At 35.7% G+C, this 12,618-nt stretch overlaps 1 protein-coding gene across 1 annotated transcript in view; it reads left to right on the top strand.

The window, feature by feature from the left end:
• Positions 1-12,618, top strand: part of LOC145661081 (chorion peroxidase-like) — an 83,169-nt gene that overhangs the window by 23,587 nt on the left and 46,964 nt on the right. The window contains exon 2 of the mRNA XM_081726523.1: positions 5,126-5,258. Within this exon, the coding sequence (XP_081582649.1) occupies positions 5,126-5,258 (133 nt within the window). The remainder of the gene's footprint in view (positions 1-5,125; positions 5,259-12,618) is intronic.

Here is a 12,618-nt window from a genome sequence, read left to right as displayed (position 1 = left end):
GTTGAACAGTTGCGACAGTGTAACAACCTAACAAAGCATGGAAATAAATGGGGGACTCGGACATAAATCTTCTCCAAGGGTTATTTTTATTGTTTTGATATCCCATACCTGATGTTTATGCGTGTTGGACTTCGGATCTGGTTGTACAAACACAGTATGGTTATTAACATTGAGATGGTAACAAAGAAGCACCAAGATATCTGTGTCATCTGCGATAACAGTAACATTACGTTGTGTAGCTGCTTCTACAGCGGATTTCACAATTAGAACATCGGTATTTGGAGTGGAGGATGTCGTAAAATACTACTTCAAGTTTATTATCAAGTAAATGCAAAAATGTTTTTTACTACCTTGGTTTGCTAAAAAGTTTTCTTTCTTCAGTTGGAGTTTGGTTTTTGGCTTAAGATAAATATCAAGTAACCCACGTCCTTTAAATCTTCTCATATGAGCCGCATCTTTCGTTGATGGTTTTCCAGAATGTTCATCGAACAGTACAATTGCTTGCTTTTATAACGTCACTAAACATACTGAATGTAAGAATTACAAATGTCAGAAAAGGTATCCCCTCAACCAGAATATGCTCTCTACGAGCTCCAGCAAGTGCTTTACCAGTAAGCATACGCAGTACAGCGCTATTGGCAAAAATTACCTCGAGCTTCTTCTGAATTCCAGAATTTGCCATTAAATGTCCAATGTAGCCTAGGAAACTCATTTCAATAAGAAGCCCATCTAATAAATGTACTATATCTTTCAATTGGCTTTCTTTTGGTTCACTCCGTATAATCTTCAAAGCTTTCCACCAGAGAGGTTGGTCAAATGTCATTATCGGTGTTGATTTGTTACAAGTAGCTTCAGAAACAAGGAATGTTGAAAAGATGCAAGTCATGTCAGTTCGGTGCATGTCCACCATTGGCAGGAAAAATATTGAGTATCTTCTAGGGTGGTCTCATTTATGAAGCATGTGCATGATGCAGACCATCCAGGTCTGGGACATTTTAGAAATGGTGAACATGTCCAGAGTACATCAGGAAGAAGCTTTATATTGTTTTCGTGTACACTAATATCCGTAAGCTCTTGAAAAAACAAGTAATGCTTTGTTTTCGGTGGTTTGTACACGATTATTGAGATTCTTCCTTTATATATGATATCTTTGAAACGCTCTTTTTGAGAACTGTTTGGGGTGACGTCACTGCTGGTGTGGAAGTTACTGTGACAATCATTTCCATTCCATGAAATGTGCTATGCCCATTAAGAGTCGGTTTATTGTGATCGATATTATCAGCAACGTATTGTAAGAAATAGCCTGGAAGGATAGAGACACCAGACTGAGTAACCGTTGCACTTCTCTCATATTTTTTGATCTTATCATAAGAAGAACAAAACTCATGTCGGTGTAGGGAGTCATGAAGAATTTGAGCCAAAATGATGCTGTTCTGTACTCCAAGTTCAATCTGTAATGGTATTGTATTTACTCTTTGTCTTATGGCTGGCATAATTGCTTGTCTGATCGAAGCTACCTTTCGAATTCTTTTCTCAGAAATTCTCTCAGTGTTTCTGGAAGGTATTCGAGACACTTATCAAGAGATAACATTTCTTCTGTTAATGGATATGCCGTAACATTTATTGGAGTTGATCGTTTGTCATTTCTTATTAGCTTTCAGCTATGACAATAACCCTAATTTTTTTATGAAACTGTTTTATCTTCTTTTGGGGTATTATAATGGTCTTGAAGGATGGAATTTGCAGTTCTTCTGAATGTTACATTTGCTTTCCCAGCAGATCTGTAATAATGATTTCTTCATAATGATCCATAACGAGCTGCTTCATGTATTTCTCTAAATATGGTTGTTCTTCAGATTGTTCTTGTTCCAGATACTTTTTCATTATTTTGACCAGATCAGACAGTAATTTGTTCATAATCATTTTCTCTTATATATTGCATAACGTTCAAAAATGCTTTCTTTCTTACTTCTCGGGAAAGTCTTTCAGTCTTCTTGTGTTCCTGACAAGATTCTTGTCTTTCATTCGTACAACACTGAGGCATGAGATTCCCATTCTGAAAATTAACGCTACACTACTGATGATATACTGCATCGGTAGCGGTAAATCTTCTGCCAATGCCAACCTACAGTAACAGTACGGCTAACGTATGGCTTCAATGATCGTTACTTTCCTTACATACAGCTAAAGTGCTCTGGTGAAACTCATACGTTCGAACTGAAAAAAACTTTTTTCGATTTCCCTTTGCAATTTATCCTTGCTTCTTGCTCACATAATAAACAATGAGTTCTGAAATGGAAGGAAGGCTCCTGAGATCTCCGCTTTACAGGGGAACATGACGATTCTTTTATATTATTGTTGTGTTTTGACGATGAAATGTACTTTGAGTTACACCACACTTTCCTACAACTAATATGCATACTTTGTCAGTTATGCACAGATATCTTGGCTTTCCCTTTCTTCATTAGCTTTGTTAACACCATCACTTCCTTTTTTTCTTCAAAACTACAATATTATCACTTAACAATGTTTTCCCACATAATCGTTCTCCGAGTCCCCTATAATATAACAGCTATATACCTTCGACAAATCATGAAAAAATATCTTAAGTTTAAGTGTACGTATTACGCCAAGTTTCGGATTACAACAGTTGATTAAATTTTGTGGGGCACACAATCTGTTCACATGTGTAAATATGATACACAATAACAATGACACAAGACATTTGTAAAGATTGTTGTTCTATATTCACTTCTGTTCACCATTATACATATAAATATTTATGTTCAAAATCAAAATATAGAAATAGGTTACTCCAGAAATACCGTAGTTTTGGTAAATTTTGTCAATTTGAGTAGTTAAATGAACTTTATTTTTTACAAAGCGTATTCAAAAGATGTAAATATTAATTCTGCACTCAGTTTTCTCTATTTTGACACTATATTTGTAAAAAATTGACCTTGTGAAAGCTGAGTTATAATAAGTTTTGTGTTGAAACACAGTTCCTTGCCAATATCCAAGATGGCGGCCAAAAATGGTGGAGTTTGCCTGGTCAGATTTTGGTAGACTTTTGATATGTTATTCAGGGAACTTGACAGAAACTGAAACAGCAAAAATAATTTCTGTTGCAATTTGTTCTAGGTGATATGGTATTTTGACTGGGCTACTTCTTGCACTAAGTATCCCATTTTGACTAACTTACCCACTAAATCCAAGATGGCAGAGTGAACGGTTCAGCATAAAATGTTCTGCGTTCTTTCATGACAGAGATCAAGTCTCTGAAGCTTGTTGAACTTGCCTTTGACGTGAATTCATTCTTCAACGTCACGACAATGTTCGTTCTAAAGTCAGTAAAATTAAATGGGATAAACAAGTTAGAGAAACTGAAAGTTTTTTTTTTCGGTGTGAGGGTAGTATGCGAAACGGAAAGTATCAGTGGAAAACGTTAAAGTGATTCACAGTACCGTTACATAAAGTCCAAGAAAATCAATCAGAAGTGCAAGTTTAGTGCTCAGCATTCCTCCGTCTACTGTCCATGACATTGTGCACAGAAGGTTGCGTCTACGGGCGTACAAGATCAATTACATCAACGAATTAATTCTGATGAAAAATCTAAAAGACAGAATTTTTCAGGCAAAATGTTAACCGAAATTGACAGCAGTAATACTTTTCTGGACAAGGTATGCTTTTCTGATATCGCTAAATTCCACACGCGTGGCCAAGTTAACAAACAGAATTACCGTATTTGGTGAAGTGAAGATCCTCATGAGTTTCGTGCAATTATGAGAGACTCTCCAAAAACTAATATATGGTGTGGGTTAATGAAACATAAGATAATAGGCCCGTTCTCCTTTGCTGAAGAAACAGTGAGAGGAACGAATTATTTAGACATGCTTCAACATTACACTATACCTCAAACACCTCCAGAGCCCATTTTCCAGTCAGTTGGAGCCCCGGCACATTTTGCTATCGTTGTACGAGAATTTCACAGAGAACATTTTCCTAGATGAATATGAAGAGGATCTGTACAAATTGCTTGGCCTCCGCTCTCGCCAGACCTGTTTCCACTAGACTTTTTCTTCTGGCGTTTTATCAAGGGCCAAGTCTACAGTATCCCTGTCGGTAAGTTGAAAGATCATAACAGTGTGATCCTAAAATGTTAGTGAATATCTAGATGGAACTGCAATATCGGTTCAACATCTGCCGTGCCAGTGATTGTTGGGGGGCTTATATTGAGGTTGTGTGAAGTGCTGGTGCTGGGACGAAACAAATGCATGTCTTTTTTATTTTTACCAAAATGCACATTTTGGTAATGAAATTGTGTTTCTGTGAAAAATTATGTTCTTTCGTAATGTTAAAGGTTAAGCCGGACACTGTATACTAAACTGGAATTTGCTATGTAACCTCAGGAGTACAAGTGTAATTTTTCTTTTTCTTTTTTTGAGCACTTGAGCGCCGTTCTTGCTCTTCACGTATTTGTACATTAATGCAATTTACAAATACATATAGTGTATTCTTTAATCAGATCTTGAACTATAATTTTCTTCTCAAATTATTGGCTGTTTTGTAGAAACGTTTCGACTGCTCTTTGGACCCAAACTAAGCACTTCTACTCTCATCTTGTATCTCATTATCTTGTACTTTTGTATCTTATTTTGAGGTGAGACGTAATATATGATAGTGTTTTAATGTTGTTTAAAAACACCTTAAAACTGGAAATGCAGCCCAAGAAGATATAGATATATGAGAATGTTACATGAACTAATATGCAAACGAAACGAGGAACAGCATTTTAAGTGAAAATCGCGTAAGGAATATGGATCAGTCGTACGATTGGTCTGATCCTCAGTCAACATCATATCCTTTTCTTTTCTCTCAGGAGGTCCTACTTCAGCTCTCTTGCGCTGTTCACATCTCTGTTTCAATTATACTACCTTTATTTACACAATGATGGATTTATTTTCAGTTTAACATCCCTGTTTTGCTCTTTACGATCGTTATTAATAAATTAGGCTAACAGTTTAAGGAAAGAAAAGTTAATGTTGAAATATATTTTTAATATCACTCATTCAAATATTAAGAAGTGTACCTTCAATTTCTTTAATTATTTTAACTTTTATTACAGGCTTTTAATACCGTTTTTGTGTATCCTTGTGTCTGCATCTTGTAGTTCAACTGAAGATAATGACATCGATGTTGATGTGGATGAAGAATTATTAAACAAGATAGGAACAAAGGACATCAGAGAAGCATTAGATGTAAGTTAATGTCATAGTAAAAAGAAAACAGTAGCATTCATTTACGCAAATAGCTGAGACCTATTAGAATTCGATACTCGAAAATTTGATTTTTTCGCTTCGGCCTAATATACAGTAATAATCCGCAGATAATTAATCTAATTTTTACATTGTGTCCATTCTGCTCGTTAACACGTTCTGTCCATTAGCGTGTTTAAACTAATCATGAAAGAAAGAGAATAGCGGCCTATGGTTTACTCCTCGTTGGACGTATTCCGCTACTTTCAACATTAACGTACAGGCTGGTGGGTGAGTGCTTGCATAGTGCTTCTGTACCGGCTCTTATATTGGCTTTAGTGGTTAGGAAAGATACCATTTCATTAGTCAACAAAAGGACACAAATACGCCTTGCATCGTTTGATTTGCAGGTCCCCCAGCTCAACTCTGCCCGAGTCCACCATACAATAATACCGTTTTGTTATTGCATACCGGACCCGCGCACAGATACACCTAGAAGCACTCACAAAGTTTACCTGCTACAATCATCACTTCGGACCTGTCAGACTCAGAGTACGCGAAATAGAACGCGTTCGTGTTACACAGTGTAACGGTACAATATTAAGCTGTGTCAATGATTTTGAAACTACGCATCAAATTATACGTTTATACTGACCTTTTGATCACATTCACATTTGATGTATTTTGTTTTCATGCCTACGGAAACTCACAGAAACACAAAGAAATCTTTCTTAATTGAGCATATATATCAATCAAATTTTACTACATATTTATAACAATTATTTTTTATACTAATCGTATGAATTTAAGTTTATTTATGGCCCTGTTAACGCTTGCGGTTGCGTTCACGCACTATTCGTATAGGGAAAAACCCTTTCCCCCATAGCACTTATCTGATTTGTGATTATCCATATTTGTCCAGTTTTCTTCAGGAAGAAGACACAACACTTTAGGCAATCATCTTTGAGATTTGATGATTACCCAATATCCTCTTTTACTGTTTTCAATTTACTTAAAACGAATACTTAAGAATTTCATTCTTTGACGCACTAACAATTTTGATGCATCGACTTGAATGGATATACTCCTCTTCTCATCAGTGTCCATGCCAGAATGAATTCACTGTTGCCAGTTTCTTCCAACCGGGGTTCTCCCAGCTACCAACGCAACGCAATGGATAACGTAATACAGTAAAACCTGCCTTCAACGGACCCTTTATTAAACGGAAAACTGTCTTAAACGGAAATATTTCACGGTCCCATGAATTTTGGAGAACAAAACGTGTAAAACTCCCTTCATTAAGCGGAAACTGTGTTACGCGGACAACGGAAAGAAAAATAAACATTTAACGGAAAATTCTGAGTTTCGGACTACAGCGTTTAGATGGTTTAGACATTCTGTGAGACATATACATTACACTGTCTGCGATAAAATGTTCGTTCTTTTGTTAAATATTTTTGGACAGTGTTGACCTTCCCCAACCGCTACTCATATTCACCCCCCACAAATTGTCCTTAATCCCCGCAACTTGATCAAGAATCATACGGAATGTCGGAGAGAAGAAAACGAGATAGAGGAAGAAGAGGAATACGATACCGAGTTCCAAGAAGAGTGTAGAATAAATACATATCAAGATTTTCTCAGAAGTTGAAAGGAACTGCAAGAATTTGCCTTACGAAAAAATGATTCTGATTCACTTAGTATAGTTTCTCAGGCTAAAGTGTATGCGGAAAGTCGAGCAGCCAAGCAGCAATGTACACAGAAAACCCTGCTTGGCTATTAGAAAAATAAAGAAAACGTCTGCATACCATATTTTGTATTCATTTTAATTTTTTTGTGTATTTATTCGTAGAAGAAAGAAGTACTGTAATCGAACAATGTACGTACAGCAATATATTTTCTCAGTATGCCCCTTTATAAGCATGTAGGGCCCTATTTAAAAAAAGAAAAAAAGAAAAAGAAAAAGAAAGGAAAGATCAACCTCCACTAAGCGGAAACCTGACTTTAACGGAAATTTTTGCAAGTCTCGCTCGATTCCGCTAAAGACAGGTTTCACTGTAGTAAAAAATAGCCATGAGACACTGCGGTTAAGAATGCATTGGGAGGGAATTTACTCTTTGCGTTACATTCCATAACCATAATTGGAGAAGTGAAAGCGTGCACACATATATACACTTTTCACTGTTTGCGAAGAGAAATTTCTCAGAACTGCCTTTATACGATATTCACTTAAAAAGTTAAAAAAAATTCTTAACTAACATTGGATGAGTTATGCTTTAGTGTTATAAGAGTTGTAAATCCCTTAAATGAACAGCATCTGAATGTCTCTAGATACTTAAATGGCTGGCAAGTGAATGTGTTAAGGTAATAAATCGAACTTAATATTTAAGATGTCACGAACTACAGTGATCTGATAGATTGGAGAAACTGTAAACAGTCGCCTCCTCCAGTGCTCGAAACTATCTTATCACTTATGCATGACAAATCTGCTCATGAGTTTGACTTCTTATATTTTCCATGCCATACTCAGGAAGTCGAAAGGTACCAAACTTGCTACGGAGTTTGCAGGAAAAGTGTGTGGACAAGAAAATAGACATAGCTACATTAGAGCTAATTTACTCTCAAGGCTCACAATGCTAAAATTTGATTTTTAAATCTGAATTTAAGACAATATCCTTGACTAAATCAACACAATTTAGCACACCCTAATTGGTAGAAGAGTTGAGTAGGATGTGGGTGGAACTCGAATTGCAGCCATCTCCTCGTGATCAGTTCTGGGCCACTTCATGGAAAAGAAAGAAAGAAAGAAAACGTTGACAAATCGGCGAAGAGCTTCAAAATTATTATGAAAATAAAATATATAAAATTACTCACATTAACGAATTATTAACAAACATGCCCTCACACAACTCAAATAAAGTACTTAGACGCTATAGAAATGATAAAAAATTAATATGTATCTTTCTTGCATAAAGATAAATATTCGTATTTTTTGGGGTCATTTAAAAAAAAAATTAGGCCATTTGCGCGAACTGAAGATCCAAAGTGTGATTATTTTCGTTATTGTCCCATTGATTAGCACGCAAATACGCAACTTTTGAGCTCTTTTAGAATTCAACACTCAAAAGTTTAATTTTTCTGTAATCTTTAAAAAAAAAAAAAAAAAAAAAAAAAAAATAGGTCGTTTGCGTGAACTGAAGATTCGAAGTGTGATACTTTGCGTTATTTTCCCATTAATTAGCATACAAATACGCAACTTTTGAGTCCTTTTAGAATTCGATACTCTGAAATCTGACTCTTTCGCGTAAAGGTAAATTTGGTGTTTTTGGGTCATTTTTTCAAACTTTGGGACGTTTGCGCGAACTGAAAATCCAAAGTGTAATTTTTTTCGTTATTTTTCCATTGATTAGTATGAAAATACGCAACTTTTTAGCCCTATTAGAATTCGATACTCGAAAATTTGATTTTTTCGCTCCACCCTACTGTATGATTAAAGTGACTGAACTCAGGAATAGTAGACGATGTGTTAAATATACCTTTTAACTATACTTTTACGTTGTAAGGCAGTGTAACCCAGTGTTGGGTAAGTTACTTGTAAAACTGTAACGCGTTACAAGTTACTTTACTTTCTCTTAAAATGTAACGCGTTAGTAACGCGTTACTTGCCCCAAAAAAGTAACTGTTACTTTTAGGTACGAAACTTTAAATATGTGAAAAAAATATAACTTCAATTTTCGTACTACTATTACTACCACTATTATTATTATTATTATTATTATTATTATTATTATTATTATTATTATTATTATTATTATTATTATTATTATTATTATTATTATTATTATTACTGCACTTCTGAATCGCTGTATGTAAATGCAAGGACAATTTTTTACTTGTTATATGAACATTTTCATATAATGTATAATTGATAAAATGCCCTACTGCGTTACTCGCAGGGATGGGCACGAGCGAGTTCGAGCGAGTTTTCTTTGAAACTCGATTCGACTAGAAACATATATCTTTGAGCTTGACCCGAGAACTCGGCTCGAAAAATTTCCTCCAACTCGAATTGGGGTCGAGTTTCGAGTCGAGTCCAGCCTAATCCGGTTGTAGTTTCGAGTACTCTCTTCAAGTATATTAGACAATATTATTATTATCAATGACACTACTACTACTACAACTTATTATTATTATTATTATTATTATTATTATTATTATTATTATTATTATTATTATTATTATTATTATTATTATTATTATTATTATTATTATTATTAATTATAACAACACTGTACATAAACATGAAAGATAGGCGGTTTGTATTTGAATACTAATAAACTAGTTGATTGCCAACCTTGGTAGTCGTGAAGTCTAGGAATCAAGGACATTGTTCACGAGCTTCTGAATTTGGGTTGAGGATCTAGGTTGAGTATTCGGGCTCGAACCAAACACTGTTAAAAGTTATAGGGCACTGGCCAAATATCTTCAAAACTGCTCGGTCCGGGTTTAGAATTGTCAACGACTCGAGCAGCTCGGCTCATAGTTCAATCGCTATCTACGCGAACCGAGAAGTGAGCCAACAGCTCACCCAACAGACTCGACTTGAGTCCTCGGCTCAGTGAGCCGAACCGAGCAGATGACTCATCCCATCCAAGCCAGCTCGAGTTGATGGTTCACCCCAAGCCTGCTCGAGCCATCTTCTCAGTTGAGCCAAGCGGAGCTGAGCTTGTTATAAAAAAAAAAAATCTCTTGTTGTCTCGCTATCGAGACGAGACGAGATGCGTGCAGTGAGCAACACTAAAAGTATTCCATATTACTGCTTAGCATACATTTCTTATGGCTTTCGCTTTCCAGTGTAATCAGGCCATGATTTCAAGACGAGTTAAAACGAACGACCCATTTATCAAACTTGACTGGACTTGAAACTCGACGCGAAAAACTGAATCGGCTCGGAACTCGACTCGAGAATATCACCTTTGACTTGACTCGAAACTCGACTTGAATTCGAGTCGAGTCGAGTTTTAGTTTGAATCATCCTTATGCGTTAGAAAAAATGATTGCTTATTATTATTCTGCTAAACTAATTATATAATAATAACAATGTTGTTATGTAAAATTAAAAATACAGAATACAGAGAAACATTACACTACAACTAATAAAATGAGAACACTTGAACTGGGGGTGAATCAAAACTTGCCAGTAACTCTAAAATTGATATATGCTTTTTAAAGCCAGTTTCAAACTCTATAATCAACGGGACTCTAGGATAAGCAAACTGATCTGAAAGAACTCCAATATTACATACCATCAGCACAGGGCGTGCCGTGGAAAATCAGCGCCCGGGGCGAGAGTATACGACGGCGCCTTCAGTGCATATATTCCAAGCAATTTTTCCTATCTATTTTCCTTTTTTCTCCCGAAATTTTCGCCCCCTTACTTCGGCGCCCGAGGCCGTCGTCCAGCTCGCTCCTCCCCCACGGCACGGCCCTGCATCAGCAAACTATTTTCTAGTAATAAAGTAGGCCTGCTCATCAGAACAGATTATTCATATTAACCCCTTAATATATATCGTTAATTATAGCACCCTAGTTGTTGATATTTTCCGCCGGAGCATTTCAGACACTTTACTTTTAAATTCTGTCCACCATCATCCTCATCTTTTAAGAAAAAAATATTCTTTCAAATTTTCGAATGGTAAAATATTTTCGTTCTCCATTTTTATAAAAACAACACCAATCAAAGTAAAATAGACTACCGGTATAATTGCACTCCTAGTTCACTCACTGAATGTATTGATTTGGGGCTGCAAAATCTACGACAAAATCTTGCAGGTGCTTGCAATCAGTACACGTGATTTCCCTGAGGCTGTCCTCATCTTCCAAAAACAGCAAGTGGCACTACGAACTTATCTGTTCCTCTGTGTATCGGTGACTATCGGTCACTGACACACGTAGTTCATGCTCGATTGTTTCATTCTGAGAAATTCACTTATAGGAAAGAGACATTGTTTCCGAAAAAAAATATACATATATTGTAGTTACTCATCCGAAATGTAACGCGAAAAAAGTAACGCAAACTAGGTACGTTACTTAAAAATTTGTAACGCGTTACCGTTACAGTTACTTTGGAAAAAATGTAACGCGTTACTAGGAAACGTTACTTAAAAAGTAACGCGTTACAAGTAACGCGTTACTTGCGTTACGTTACTTCCCAAGACTGGTGTAACCTCTCAAATAAGCAATGAACTCTATAGCCTGTGGAAGTTATAAGTTCAATGCTATCTATCTATTAAAATGCTACATAGCAATTAAAAGCGCCTGAGCTCCAACCTATAACTTTGCCTTTCAAATCTTTCATTTACGGTTATGTGTGATTTCACGTTTAATAGAGAGTATTGGCACTTTAAATAGTCTAAATTAGTTAACTATATCTTTTTCATAAAGTTTATGATATAAAATTATTGTTCAAAGCCTTTGTATTTTAATAAGCCTTCTCTAAAATCAATGCATGTGAATTGTGCTTCTATCTTCCGAGTTCTTTTAAACTATGTTTATATGTTTGTGGTCAATTCTTTCGACAATGAGATCTCGGAAACTACAGGCTCTAGAAAGATGACGTTTTTCCTGATCGAATGGAAATTTTGCGTAGATTGTCCAGTTCTAATTGAATATTTAAAAAAAAACATGGTCATTATTTCTTTATTACATTTTTTAGGGTACACTGGAAGCATCGAAATTAAAAAAAAAAAAAACTAAAGCATCATATCCTATGCGTTATACATTCCAACACCACAATGTTGTATATTAAGGTTGTATATGTCTCAGGCGTTTGTTCCATGGCCAAATAATAGTGAAAAAGGAAGGATAACCATTTCTCGAGTCTAAGATAAATATTTTTTGAGTGTTTTGCCCAATGAACACCATATATAACTGACATTATAATTAATTGTATATGTAATGTATTTGCTTCTTACATACTGCATGCAAGAAGAAAGAAAACACTGGTCATACATGAATTAGAAACTCCAACCGGAAGTAGACTCAAATCTTGCAAACGGTGCGAGATATTGAGAAAAAATAATCGAAAAAATTTCCCCTTTATGCTACCCCTTGCCGATTTTTTTTTTTTTTAAATCAAGACGTCTTTCACTTGTGTCTGTAAAGCGACATGTACATATTTTGTGAGGAATGAGAAGGAGATTTATGCTCATATGCGAATGATGCGCTGTGTAGAGAGCACAGATTCAGCTAGTACTTACAAAAGGTCTTCACTGCCTTCTCAGGTTAGCCAACTAGATTAAGTTTCTACTTTATATTCCCATTTCTGTTAGATAAATTTTAATATTGTCCTCTGATCTGCGTC

The sequence above is a fragment of the Thermobia domestica genome, chromosome 9 (assembly GCF_964235325.1).
Source record: "Thermobia domestica chromosome 9, izTheDome1.hap1.1, whole genome shotgun sequence".
Lineage (NCBI taxonomy): Eukaryota > Metazoa > Arthropoda > Insecta > Zygentoma > Lepismatidae > Thermobia > Thermobia domestica.
The sequence above is the reverse complement of the archived record's forward strand: the minus strand, read 5'-3'. Positions and strand labels throughout refer to the sequence as shown.